Source organism: Pseudopodoces humilis, chromosome 2, assembly GCF_049639895.1.
Source record: "Pseudopodoces humilis isolate 2021_Gansu_Grassland_sample_001 chromosome 2, ASM4963989v1, whole genome shotgun sequence".
Classification (NCBI taxonomy): domain Eukaryota; kingdom Metazoa; phylum Chordata; class Aves; order Passeriformes; family Paridae; genus Pseudopodoces; species Pseudopodoces humilis.
In genome coordinates, this window is record NC_142201.1 from 38,970,530 (window position 1) to 38,985,468 (window position 14,939).

At 35.0% G+C, this 14,939-nt stretch overlaps 1 protein-coding gene across 9 annotated transcripts in view; it reads left to right on the forward strand.

Moving 5' to 3' along the window:
- The window catches only part of DOCK9 (dedicator of cytokinesis 9), a 110,382-nt gene that overhangs the window by 43,214 nt on the left and 52,229 nt on the right, over positions 1–14,939 (forward strand). For all 9 annotated transcript variants that reach the window (XM_088051585.1, XM_088051588.1, XM_088051590.1 and 6 more), the window contains exons 3-9: positions 566–655; positions 2,375–2,457; positions 3,517–3,586; positions 7,574–7,669; positions 8,281–8,415; positions 11,990–12,164; positions 13,400–13,467. In XM_088051585.1, coding sequence (XP_087907711.1) covers positions 566–655; positions 2,375–2,457; positions 3,517–3,586; positions 7,574–7,669; positions 8,281–8,415; positions 11,990–12,164; positions 13,400–13,467 — 717 coding nt within the window. The remainder of the gene's footprint in view (positions 1–565; positions 656–2,374; positions 2,458–3,516; positions 3,587–7,573; positions 7,670–8,280; positions 8,416–11,989; positions 12,165–13,399; positions 13,468–14,939) is intronic.

Consider the following 14,939-nt stretch of genomic DNA (forward strand, 5'->3'; position numbering starts at 1 on the left):
CATGGTTACAGAGAGATTTTCTGCTCTCTGGCAGCCTTCCTGTGCCTCTCTGAGTTCTGGCATAAGATAGGAATAAGTCCTGACTTGGTAGGCTGAAGTGCATATATACTTCAGTGATCCACACTTTCTCTCTAAACCTGCAGTTTAGTGTAGTCTTACTTTTTGTCACTTGTTCTGCAGTTAAATTACTCTTTCATTTGGGTGTGGTTTTCTTACCTTCCTGGAAAAATAGTTTATATGTGTAGTAATAACACTGCCTTAATGTCTTCTACATGTTGGAGTTATGTTGTCATGGTGGAATTATGTTTTTCTAGTATTTTCTTCCACATATTGACAATGTAGTGGTAAACTGTCCTATGGCATCTATTTCTCACTGATTCCAGTCTTGCCCTTATTGTGAAAAAGGGAACATGTTACTTGAAGCAAATGCTATTCTAAAACATCATACTCATAGGATGTTTTCTGCTGAGCTTTTCTTCATTATAGTAATGTAACTGAGTGTGGCCATAATGTGTCATCTTCCCTTTAATTGCAAGCTTCATTAATTGCTTTTGTTGTTTATCAGACAGCATTATTGCAGCGACAGAGTCGATACATTCGTTCAACAGTTCCTGAAAATGCAGAGAAAGAGGCTCAGAGCTTGTTTGTAACTGAGGTAATACTGAAGTTGCATGTGATTGTGTGTAATAACAATATGATACCTGACTTATTTTTCTTCTCCTTCCTTTACCATTTAAAACAAACAGAAAAATAAGCCCTGGAAAAAGAATTAAGTATTTCTTGCCACTTAGTTGTCAATTATTTCAAGGCAAAATTTCCAGGAAAACCCAGTATTAAAACCCAGTATTTTTTCCATTGGTGGCTGGAAAAGAAATTTTACAGGATAGCTTTTAATTATTTTGTTTGCCTCATTGGCTTCTGCGGATGGTTCTCCCCCACCCTCATTATGCTTTTGTCTTTTCCAGATGAACGTGGGTGATTTCGATACATAATATTGGATCCACTAGTATATCTGGAATGAATCATTGTGACTTGTTTTTTCTGATAAAGTATCTCACACCAGCCATTCTTACTTTGTTCATAGTAATCTTTTACAGATTGCTGGAACAGAGGTATCCAGAACTGTAAGACTTGTGGAGGCCAAAATCCATTATGACATTTCAACTTGTGTGCTATATGTAGAAGAAACATCCTCAACCCTGAAGTTTCTCAGAACTGTTTGCTTATGTTGGCATTCCATTGCTTTTGTGAGATTGCTCTTCATTTATTGTCTTGTTGAAGCCTTTAAGGAATTAAAGGTTCAATTGTTTTTCCTTTTTTTTTATATTATCTACTGGTTTTCTACTGATACAATTTAAGCAATATTTTAACATCTGAAACAAGTAAATGCCTGTTGTAACTCCAGTAAGACTGGAGGAGCTCCAGATAGCTGAATCTACATCAAAGTGATTTATCCATACCGATACATACCCTTAATACCTAACCTAAACATTTCTGAGATAAGTTTGAAGAGGATAGACAAGAGGAGGGAGGACTGTTAGAGGTAATTCATGAAGTTTAATGAGTTTCTGCTGAAACAATTGCTTGGCGAGTATTAAACTCATGTTTTGAAATATAAAGAAAGTATTTACGATTTATTGGATGCTGTGTTTGTGTATTAGTAGGTTTATTGTGTAACATAAAATTTTGCATAGAATGGTTTCTGTCAACAGATTCTGTCAGTTTTATGTTACTTTGTTCAAAGCCAAGATAAATCGGTACTTTTATGTTGTAACAATATGGGTGGAGTAAAATGGTATTTCCTGTGATCTAGATCAGAACTTAATGACATAATTGCTTTTCAACCACTGCAAGCATACAGTTTCAATTTTAGTATTAATTTAATTGCACTGGAAGTATAAATTCAAGGAAAAGATGTTTTTGGCTTTCTGTATCAGTATGTGCACAATTGAATATTCTATTTTAATAAGGTGTCTGTTTTTGTGCTGAATTGTCTAAGGGCTCAGTCATGTTTTCAACTTCAGCTGAGATTTCTAAAGGCTTGGCCACGTTTTCAGCTGTGGCAAAATGCTGGTTTAATTTTTTGGACGACTGAAGATGGTTAATCCAGATGCTGAGTGCATTCACCATTTTCTGGTTTTATTAAATAGATGTCTAACAGATGATAACATTGCATTGAAACATATAACTTATTCCAGAAAGTTATATTGCATTAGACAATTGCAAAAGATAGGAAATGTACAGCATTTTCAGAGATATGTAACCATAATAGTTCATAAACAGACATATCTTAAGAGCTTTTCTTGTGCTGTGTCCATTGAATACCTTTAATCTTCTGGCAGTTAATGTTGATACTTGGTTTTCATTTAAACAGTGTATCAAAACCTACAATTCAGACTGGCATATTGTTAACTATAGATATGAAGATTACTCAGGAGAGTTTCGACAGCTTCCAAAGTAAGTATGTTATTTAGTTTATTTAGTGGTATGATAAATTGAAATTGTGGAGGAACTTTGCATTTAATATAGACTTATTTATTAGAGAAGTATGTTAATATGTGTAAACTGAAATATGCTATATCCATGTTTAATGGTCAGTAGAGATGATAAAGACTTGTAGGATGGAATTGATGAACTTGAATGTGTAATACCATGTTAAACCATTTTCTGGGAGGGTACTGTAATAACATTGCCTTATTAACAGGCAGTTGTATCACTGACAGTGTGAATTTAAGTATGATAACTAAAACAGGCTGATGTTTAGATGAACCTAAAATGGTAATATCCTGTTTTCAAAGGCAGCTTTTGGAACTCCCTTTAGGAGCTTGGGGAATAGAACCTAACTGAGATGGTTAGAGCAGGTTTTCACAGGATGACTCAAAGCCTAACTGACATCTGTTACAAACTTTCTAAACCATCTGCTAGAGAAATGTTTTTCCAGTTTTTCAAAGTTTTCTGGGAAGAGTATAGAGATTAGACCCTTAATTCAGAATGTCTGAGAGAAGCTAAATGCTCCGAATACCCCAACTCTGGAAGGACCTATGTCTTTCCTAATTGCTCTCTTGCATCTATTGGCTAAGAAATAGTTACCTTACCTTGTGGAAAGTTCTGATCTACTCACAGGTTTTGTACAAGTCAGTACCTGGTTTTCACTTGCCCTGAACAGAAACCACAATAGGAATTTAAAAAAATGCATTGTCCTGCAAGGAGCCAGTGGTTGCAGGTATGAATTCTTACTCATCAGATATTAGGAATGCAGTGAATGAGAAGGCATTTGTTCTCTTCAATTACACAGTAGCACAGTGACAAGCAGAACAAAAGTGAAGTGGTGGCCAGATGTACAAGTGAGAAAAATTGCTTTCTAAGATATAGAATTAATGAAAAATACATGTTTTTACTTAGTTATTCCTGTGCTTTTTCCCCTTTGGAAGGAAAATAACATCTTAATTTTTGCACCAATAAAATATATAACTAATCACAAAATTCCTAGTACTTCAGAAGCTTTTTCTTTTGTAGTAAAGGCACAAAGCCAGACAAGCTCCCTGTTCATTTATATGAAGTGGATGAAGAAGCAGATAAAGATGAGGTGAGATAATAGCAATTCCTTACTTTCTTTTGTTTTCATTAAAGAACGTTGGGTGTGTAGAGGTTGTGAGTTTGGTTAATTGTTGATGTCTGTACGTGAAAACAGAGATGCTTGAACCACCTTATTGGGAAACAAATTAGTTATTTTACCTGTCTCCTTTCAAATAACCTTGTTCTCTGAGGTCTGTCAGTTGAGTTAGAAAAAGTTTTGACAGATAATACAATTGAAGCTTTAGTACTTGGTGACATATAATCATTCAGCTGTCATAAAATCTGTTTTATACTCTGTCTATGTAGACAGGTTTCCAGAGAGAAGTGTTTCCTACAGTTTAATCATGGAATTAAGTAAAATCATAGGTGAATCTGTTCCAGCACAACAACAGCACACACACTTCAGCATGCTACATGACAGTGTAGCATACAGTGTGAGCCAAAATCAGTTCATCACAAATTTGAGTATAGGATAAGACTTGGAGAGCTGTCATACAAACAAAAGCATAAAAAATTGAACAAAACTCTGAGATATTTTCTCTTGTGTCAGTGACTTAGGCAAAGAAGAGATGTATAGCATCAAGCAATTTTCAAGGCTTTTTCAAATGCCAAAGACTTTTTTCAACAACTGCCTGTTGTTTTCATGATTTATTTATTTTTTACCACACCCTGTTTCAAAACACATTTTTAAATGCCCCTGTTGCTTTTTCTTACAAGTACTTAAACTCTTACATCTCAAACAAGAATTAAAATAAAATCATTTTTCTTTTTTGTGGTTTTTACCTCATGGCAGTTACTTTGCTTCTAAATTCCTGGTACTCAGAACTGCTGCATATGAAATGAAGGGATTAAATATGAAGAAGTTGTTTGAGGAATTAATCTGAGTAGACACATTCCCAATCAGAGTGTCCCAGGCTGACATTTACCCAGCACTGCTATTAATCTGCCCTGTGAAATTTGGACAAATAACTTCATACATCTGTATCCAAAACTTCCTATTTGTAGGGTGGGAATAATTATGATTACTATTATAACATTTATTATAACTATTATGACATTTAAAAGACTTGGAATTATTTATTGTGATAATATTTCTGTCAACAGAAGTGTTTTAGAAAACTGAGTTAAACACTAAAAAATTAAATGGATATATAATTTTTATCAGGAAATACATCATGAGTGGAATCAGTTAAGCACTGAAAAACTATAATTTGGCTATTAGCAGGTAGTATGTGTTGTACTTGGAAGTGTAAGTAGAGACGATTGCCTGGGTCCTGTAAGAACAGGCAGGAACAGGGTATCTCTTTCAGAAGTACAATCACTGGAGAGGTCTGCTGCTCTTTGAGGAACTTGAAAAATAAACACAAGAAAGATACATGCTAGGAGGAAAAGGGAAGTTGGTGGGACAATAGAGTAGGGGGGGGGACCATAAATTCTTTCATCAAGGGAAGACTTAATGCAAGAGGTGTTTCTTCCTCATCTGTGCCAAAAAGCACAGATGCAAACCTCAGATTGAAAGTTGTTTGGTCATTTTGTTTTGCTTTTGTTTGTGTTTGAAGAAAACTGATTTATTAAGATAGAAAACAAAAAGCTATAAGTGATTAAAAATTGGTGGAAAATCAGACAAAGATTAATTTAATCATGCATTAATAAAAAGGAAAATTAACCCTATCCAAAACTAATTCTATCAGGGCTATCAGGCCATCAGGTTGATGTCTGCAAATGGAATTTTTCAATCCAGTATGGGATCAAGATACAGGATTGTTTTTGTTGAAACAGTTGCTGTTGAAGTAAACTTTGGAGCCAAGTTTATGGGAAAGATCACTTTAAAAAGTGCAGCACAGTGTGCAGCAGTAATGATAAAAGTGAGGAAATTACCTTACCAGTTGAAAACAGGAAGTATGTTTTCAGTGTGAGAGTTGTGTGTTAACAACTGGATCCTGGGTTCCTTTGTATTAACAGATGGTCAGCTGGAAAGATTCAGTAGCTTTTTGGCTCTGTAGGCAGGAATTCTGGCTGACAGAGAGAAATGGTATAACTAGAGAGGCCTAAATGATGCTCAGTTTTATTGCTAGAAAACAGCATGCAGCTCAACAGAGTTGGGAAATTGTGCCCCTCAGAGACTGGGAACTGGAGTCTTAATAGAGCTAAATCTTAATTTTTGTTAACACAGGTAATGAATGGATAATGAATGGATTTTAGTCATGTGAGATGATCGTATGCACATGTTTTGTGCAGTTGCAGAAAAGCATTTTGTGCCAAATTTTGGCTATAACTCATCATCTACTCATCACCTTATACTTGTAAAGGTGATTTAAACCAACCCTTTCCTTAGGATTAACTCATGCCAGGGGAGATGAGGAGTCATATAGAGTCAGATTTGGAAACCCCGTGTTTTAAGTTGTGTTTGTGTCTTTATTCTTGTACAAGAAAAGTAATTATCTGGGTAATAGAACAGCAGTGGAGGCTAATGACTTGAAAATATGAAAAAAAGGTGACTGTGTTGCTTGGACAGTGAAACTCTTTAGGACAAATGAAAATTTACTGAGTATTTCTGGTCTATGCCTTTGGGCCATTATATCAGATGCTCTGATAGTTGATGACCATGTCATCCTTATTTGCCCTAACTTCAATAGTACCAAGCTGACTGTAAATTTTAAAATGTCAGATTGATGCATCTTTTGCCTTCTGTTCACAGTTTTTTGAAGTTCACATGTTCGTGGGCTTATGAGTATGCAAGCTAGACAGACTGAATAAGCTGTAAATAAATTACCTAGTAACTTTTTACAGAATGTTCCTTGATTCAGTTCCAGAAACAAATTCATATTATTCCAAGATTTGGTTTAATGTTCAGTTGTTGAACTAGTGACTCTCTCCCCCTTACATAACCAGTTTTTGTTGCATGTTTTCTTAACAGCCAAGAAAAGGAATTAGAAAAAGTACTTGAGGTACCTCAAGGATGTTTTGTGATTCTTGTTTTCAGCTGGATGCTCAGCTAATTCTGAATGTTTCAGTAAAAATTACCAGGAGTATTTCTCCTCTAGATGGATGAAAATCCTCCTACATGTCTAATTCATTAACAGTTTTGTTTCAAAATGGGCTACATCAACTGGAAACCATGGTTATGTCAGCTTCATAGTACTCTAAAAGATTACTTGGAACTGGTGATTTAATATTTATTCTGTGGCAGTTATAAATCTGTCTTTTTGATCTGTTTTGATAGCAGAGTGCTGCTTTTTGGTAGTTGTTAACATCCTAAGGTTTTTGATGCAGTCATTCAGTTCTCTGCACTGGCAGATGGATGTGTTGTACAGGCAGTGGGTGTGATGTGTGATGCTTGTATTGGATCTGCTGTTTGTGAACTTGCTGTTGCTGCCAAGTTCAGTCTTGTTCTCTCTGCAAAGCTTTGATTCTGATCTGTAAAAGGGCAGATCCAATTCAAGAATTTATTCTCTTTAAATTCTTAAGAAAGCAATGTCTTTGAAGTACTTTATGTAAAGCAAAATGGTTTGATAAATCTCCACTGAAGTTTTGGATAAGCATGTGTTGGCACTGTTCTTTTTGGCAATAGAAATTGGTAAAAATTCTTACACTCTGTGGAAAAGGTTCCAAGGTAAATGTAAGGAAATGTTTTAAGTTTTGACTGTTTATTCCCCTGTTTCATTTGGATTTGTCTTGACTAACATTTAGCTATAGGCTGGATCATCCTGGTGGCTGTAGATAAAGCCTGTAGAAGTGGCCAGGTTACATATTAAAAGTTAGATGAGGTCAATCTCATCCCAGGTCTTTAAATAAAATAATGGAAAAGCTATAGAATTTCAGCAGGGACTCATGGTACATTATTATCATGATGTTATGAACATAGTTATTCCAGCTTCTAAAATGACTTCTGAAATTATTGATAAATACCACGTGGGCTGTGATGCAAAAGTTTACCTTTTCTTTTTTCTTCTTTTTTTCTTTCTTCCTTTCCTTGTATTCCTTTCTTCATCTCCAGGATGCAGCATCTCTTGGGTCTCAGAAGGGTGGAATAACAAAACAAGGATGGCTGTACAAAGGCAACATGAACAGTGCAATCAGTGTGACAATGAGAGTAAGTTCAAGAATATCTTACATATGACAAAATAACTGAACACTGATATTAAATAACCCTGTGCCTTGGAGAGGTCAATTTGTGGTATGTGGTTTAGTTCTAAAAAATTTGTATGAAAAGAAAGAGGGAAGTTTGCATGTACTTCATATATCTGAAACCTTGCTTTCATTTTATTATATGTAAATCAGAAAAAAAAGCCATGAAAAATCTAGTATGTGAGAGGAGTTAAATTTCCATAACTGTACCCTGGTGTGATTTTAGTGGAAAAGGGACTGTGTAATGTGGGGGGAAGGGGGCATTATTTGTTTGTATTCTTGTATTTTATATAAAACTATGATTTTTTAATTTGCCTCTTATGTATATTATATAGTCAGTTTTCAATAGGTCAGAGATACTGTCAGATGATATAGTAAAATCCTGCTGCAGATATCATAAGTTAATTTTTTTTCATTCATGGTTTCTGTTTCCTTTTCTGCAGATACTGATTATGTTGTCTATAAATAAAAGCATTTTTTCTATAAACTGTGTAAATAGCACTTATGAGTATGTAATATGAAGCTAATTAATATTAGTGTTGTCACTGTTCTTCTTCCCTCCTTTATTTTCACTAGTCATTTAAAAGAAGATTTTTCCACTTAATCCAACTTGGTGATGGATCCTATAATCTCAATTTCTACAAAGATGAAAAAATATCAAAAGAACCTAAAGGATCAATATTTCTAGATTCATGCATGGGAGTGGTTCAGGTAATTATAATTATTCTGCCTGTTTGCCAATTAATTCTTTATTTATTAGCAAGGGAAACTTTATTTAAAATATAGATTAGGGAACTTTTATTTAAAATATAGATTAGTGTTGTTGAATGTAGATAAGTACCTATTATGCAGAGGAACAAATAGGCTATATCTTGCCAAAGCAAGTGAACAAGATTTCAAAGGGCAGGAGACTGAATTTTTGAAATCTTTCTGAAAAGAACAGAAATTACTAGTTCATGTCAAGTATTTAGCAAACCAGATTCTAAGACAAATGCACAAAGAACCCCAAACTTGGCAAAGTTATGACAGCATAAAATTGAAGTTTATTTCAGTTAGATTTTGTGCTTGCATGAGCTGTAATGTTTTTCATAGCTTCTTGTGTGGGATTTCTGTTGCAGGAATTGTATCGAATTCAAACACCCTTCCAGATGCTTTTGTTTGACCTTTCTAATGTTACTTTTCTGTGCTTTTCTTTACTTTGAAAAGTTAAGGGCTTTGGTAAAATGTTTGTCAGTAGCAAGTGCCAAAGAAAAGATTGTTTTTCTTTTTTTTTGTGATTGTGCTATGTATTTATAGTACAACATGTAACTGTTCAGCATGTAACAGGCACAGCATACCTGGAAAAACCCCATGGGTCTTAGGGTTTTTTTTAACTTGTACAGAAATAGGCAAAGTTTAATAAAAATGTATTGCTTAAATAATATTTTTGTAGTATAAACTTGTTTGAAGATTTACACGAAGAGATAAAGCAGCTTTACAGAGGATTTTTTCCCCCAAATATTGTAGTATTGTTTGGATACACATTTAGTAGATAACTCCTATGAAAATCTTATAACTGTAATACATTTTATCATGTTGCAAGCTCTATATATAATTTTACAGGAATTATTTTGCCTTAGAGATACAATTCTGGCCAACTCTATTGAAATGACTTTAATTTGTGTTTTTGAAACAAGCCAACAAACATAAAAGTGGTTCCTAAACGTGGCTGTAATCTCATCAATGTATATAAATACCTGCAGGGAGGGTGCAAAGAGGACAGAGCCAGGCTCTGCTCAGTGATGCCCAGTGACAGTAACAGGGCTGGAGGCAACGAGCACAACCTGGAACACAAAGAGTTACCTCTGAACATCAGGGAACTGTTTGTCACTGTGAGGGTGGCCGAGCACTGGCACAGGTTTCCCAGGGAGGTGGTGCAGTCTCTGTCCTTGGAGATATTCAAAAGCTTCCTGGCCATGATCCTGTGCTAAATGGCTCTAATTGGCTGTGCTTGAGGAGGGAGTGTTGGATGAAATGATGACCAGAGGCACCTTCTAACCTCTAACCGTTCTTTCATTTTAGGATTTAAAACCTGAAACTCTCTTTTTCCTCATACATACTTTCATACTGTTCCATACTTGCTATTCCGTCAGTTCAATCCAATTAACCTCAAGTTTCCTCAGACTCTGCCAGAAGCTTGCTTTTCAAAACAAACAATGTATTACTGTTCCTTTGTTCTTCTGCAAGTGGGGCTGATACAGTCATCTTTAAGTAAAACTGTACTTTGGATGCTTTGAAATTTATAGTTGGCTGTGTCTCTAATGCTATACTGTATTGTCCAGTACCCTCAGTGTTCATTCATCCTGGCACCTGGTCTTCAAAACTGCATGTAAAAATTTGAGACTAGTTATGGATTAGCATCAGGTGCAAAATCAAAACCAGTTAATGCTCACTTCCAAGAAGCTAAGTAGTCATTCAGTGGCCAGAATAAAGGGGTTTGGAAGTAACTGTTTTCTCTGCTTGAATTTTTGGTGGGGGCCAAATAAATGCTGATTTAAACAACCAAATATTATACATAGTGTCCCTATTCCAGACTTGTAGTTAAATTATCTTGTATTATGTTCTGTATCCTTTCTGGATGACCTTATTATTTTACTGTTACTTACTATTGGTGTTGAATTAGCATTTGAAAACTCATATGGGAAAAAGTGGTATGTACACAGTTGAACTTGCACTTCTATTTAACAGAAGAGGAAAACAAAGGAAAAGATTTCTAAGGACCCCAGCCAAATTACTTAAAAGTAGTTTGACATGGAATTAATAGAAATGTTTTTTCATAGGTAGTTATGCTTACAAGATTTTGGTCTCAGAATGAAACTTCTTGTTTCAGAGTCAGTCTTTTTAGTGAGGGGAGATTAGTTCCTATTGCAGTGCTATAACACTTTTCTGGTCTGAGTTCATTCAGTGCATTTGCTTACTTATTTCTTCAAAGACAGTAGATGCCTGAGAGAAATATTGACTTCACTTATCGGGTGGTGTTAGACCAGAACATGCTCCTTCGACAGAACTTGTATTAAGAGGAATGCTGAATTTGTGCAATAGGGGGCTTTTGCTTGGTTGAGGTTTTTGGTTTGTGTGGATTTCTTTTTTTCCCAAACTTAAATAGAGACTAGAATTCCTGGAATTCTCTTTGGTGTTTTTGAATTTGGTTTCATTTTGTTGTGGTTTTTACTTTAATACTAAATTTATAGAGACCTTTCTGATCAGAGATGTGGAGCACATCGTATATGCAGTGTATCTATTCACACATCCAGCCATATGTATAGGCATAGTTGCTCTAATTCAGTGTTTTGTGAAAGCTGAGATCTGTGAAAGCTACTGCCTGTGTCAAGGTTTTATACTGTGAAACAGAGAGGTTACTTTTCTCAGGATTTTTCATTTATTTCAGAATTAATTTCAACTAGTAAGATTGCCTTAGGTCTGACGTTCACATTTTTGTTTGTAAACTTGACAGAAACTCAACTTTGGTAGAATGCTGACTGTTTTGTCAACAAGTAGTTAGTCTGCTAATTGAAGAATCTGAGATACAGTGAAACTAATATGTAATTTGGCATTTAATTTAACTTAAACAAAAAATCTCCCAACCATTAAGTCTGTCTTACTGTTTATTTTAATGTTTATCTAGTGCATTATCAATTTGTAAAACTAAATTGATGATAATATAGAATTTTCATTTAAGACTTCTGAATTCTTTCCCAGAAATATGAGTCAGGCTAAGTAGCATTTGAAACCCTGATTTAAATTGTGCAGAGAAGGATGACAGAAATGGTTGAGGAAAAAAGAGCTTCATGTATATCTATATGACTGACAATATCGAGGCATTTGGGGTTGATGTTGGATATAATTTTACCTCCAGTATAAAATCCCAGTCTGCAAACAGTTGTCACTCAAATATAATATGGACTTTTGGTTTCCTTTTTTTTTTTTCAGTAGACCTTAGTTGGCTTCATTTCTAGGTGATCTGAGTACATAAAGAATTGCTATTTGGGCTTTTATAAAATGATTGCAAGCAGAATGATTACTGGAAACTGGAAGACAAGCTGTTCTCTTTCCTACTTGCACTTGTTGCAGTGCTACAAATTACTTCAAAAGGTCAAATGTCAGAGAGCAGAAAGTGTCATTATGATGCATTTTTTCAAAATATCAAACTGTATTTTTGTATAGAATATCTGAAAGATGTATAACTTCCTTTGATGGTGGTTAGACAGTATGTGAAGTGCTACACAGGTCTTTTATTTTCTTATAGAACAATAAAGTCAGACGTTTCGCATTTGAGCTCAAGATGCAAGACAAGAGTAGTTTCCTTTTAGCTGCAGACAGTGAACTTGAAATGGAAGAGTGGATAAACACTCTGAACAAAATCCTTCAGCTTAACTTTGAGGCTGCAATGCAAGAAAAAAGAAATGGCGAGTCCCATGAAGGTAAGCAGGACTTCTAGCAAGGCTAATGTTATGTGACCATGTCTTCTTACATGCATTTTGGAAAGAAAGGCTTTAATGTGGCTAAATTTTTTTTGTTTTCCTTGTTCATAAAAATTACAGGCCTTTTTACTATCCACTTCAACTGATGAGCATTTCGACCTTCTGGGCATTAAAACAGTACTGTTCTGTATTGATTTAAGTCCAGAAAATAATTATGCGGCTGATTTAAATCTAGAAAAGTAGAACCCATAATGTAAAATCAGGACTGAGGCAGTTTAAGGGAGAAAAGAAAGTTACGATGGACTTGTTTTGAAATGTGTAAAATGCTGCTGAAAATGAAATAATCTTTTCTGTGGTCACTGTAGGTAGAAATCATGGTTACATTGTGGGGCTTAAATTTAAATATAATTCCTTTGACCAGAAATATTTCCTGCCAGTATTGAAATAGACTGCTTGGGTGTAGAATCCTGTTAGAGCTCTTTAAGAATAGGTAAGGCAAGTATCTGTAAGGAATGCAATGTATGTCACCAGTATTTCAGTGATAAAAGGATAGTGTAGATGTCCTCTCATTCACTTTTCCTCTGGAGGGTGGATGGGGAGCAAAACTGGTGTGAAACCAACTGTATGCATATCCAGAAGAACCTGGGGGTTATTCTAGAAAGTTGGTTTTTTATAGATAGTACAAAGTACCAAAAGGGATCCTTAGAGTTTAAAATGAGGTATCACAGTCTTCAAAGACTGTCAGAATTTAATGTGATGTTTGCAGCAAAAGCAAATCTGAAAAGGAGAAGCATCTAACTCTGGGAAAGACATTTCAGTCTGTGGTCCTTAGTTGACCTTAACACTGCAAGATGTTTATAGCTAACTGAATGGCTGCTTTGTAAATCCAGTAACTGTTAGTGGGTAGAGCTGGGAACCTAATGAACAGAAGGAACTTGTTTTGAAATCAAGTTACAATGCATTGTGGAAGGAGTAATGTAAGTTTGTGCACTGATTGCCCCATGCAGATATCAAAATTAAAATTAAAGATGTGTTCTAGTAAGGTTAGAAATAACTGCTGCTTTAATGATTTTTGTAACTGGTTGTATCTTTCAAGAAATCACTGCATCAAAATGATGCAGTTGTCATTTTTGAGGGGGTAGGAGAATAAAAACGATTACATTCTTTTGCTATGGAGCTTTGCGAGCACTTTGGAATTTTTATACTTATTTTAAAATGAGGTTTTATAATTTCAGATGATGAACAAAGCAAACTGGAAAGCTCATCAAGTAGTTTTGATAACTACTATCCTGAAATTGCCAAGGTAATATATATTGTAAATGTCAACTTGGGATATAAAGTACTAAACATAAGTTAGCCACATGAACTTTCAGTAAAGGTAAGGCATTGGATTGAAGCTTCCAGTCAGTTTGTGGTGCATGGAAAGCTTAGAAGCTGTTTTGTGAATAGGTGTGGTTATTGAGCCTCATTATTTTCTGCTTTTGGAAGGAAACAAGATACTGTCTTGAAGTTCCCTATATAAATCTTAATACGCTGTTTAAATGCAGCATGTCTTATTATTTTATTAAATCATTGTATTTTGTATTGGTTTATTGTATTCAGGTAAGTGTTAAAGTGTTTCTGTAGAAATCTGGTTATGCTGAAGTCAAGTTTTATTTTTATTTTTAGACTTAAAAACCAGCTTAGTAGCAGTGATGAAGTGAATGTATTTTAAGATGTTTGTGTTTATAATGAACTGGCAGGTCCATGGATGCTTCCTGTGTTGCCATGGTTCTTGCTTTTCAATTTTGTTCTTAGAGAAGTGTGATAGAAACAAGCATGAAATACAATGGAACCAAATAGAAAGTAACAGTAACTCTTCCTCAGGCCATTTGCAGACTTTATTTCAGTTAAATCTGTGAGTTATGTGTTGCAGTTTGATTTGTGAGTTTTGTAAGGGAGAAACTTCTGTTAAATCACCCAAAAACTGAAACTGGTGACCTTTTTTGTTGAGGCTTCAGAATCCAAACTCCTTCTTGTGACTTCCTTACTCTTTCTTCTGTGTGGTACAGTCTGGAGTATTGAAACTTTTCTCCTTGACCATTCTCTGGAATGCTCTCCCTTTCTTTTCTGAGGATCTGTCCGACCTAGTAACTCCTGAAGGTAGTGCAGTTTATGAACTGAGAATAAGCAAACCGAATTCTATCTACTATAGTAGCTAACATACCAAAGGATCCAGCCAGAACACATTAACAAGCTTTTAGAACCCAAATCAGATGGCTGACTTAATCCTTTCTGTTACTGCTTTGAAATCAATTTAGGACATGTACACAAAAATCTGTCATGTGGTAGTCTAGCTCCAGCTATGGCTGTACTTGGAAATTAATTGGGATTATGGTGCATATAATGAAGGTTTCCTTGGAATGGCTGTAAGCATCAAATAGCATATTTGCGTGAGGCTGTGAAAATTTGTTTCAGAAATAAATAAGAAATTAGATGCTCTTATTGTATGGAAGATTTTTCTTTACAGTCAGTTATTATAGTGCTTATGGTCCATTTTCCTTCCAGAGGGGACTTCAGGGCTGCAGCACCTGCATATAGTTTTAGTACTACAGTTGCCACTTCCTGTTTCCATAACTTTTGGATCAGAAGCATGCAGCTCTTGTAGCTCATTATTTTTTAGAATATTATTTTTGCTCAGCTCTTTAAGCACTGGCATGTTTTATTATTATTATTTATTCCATTGTTACAACCCATTTACTTTTCTGTTTCCTTCAAAATATTTTTTTTAAATTT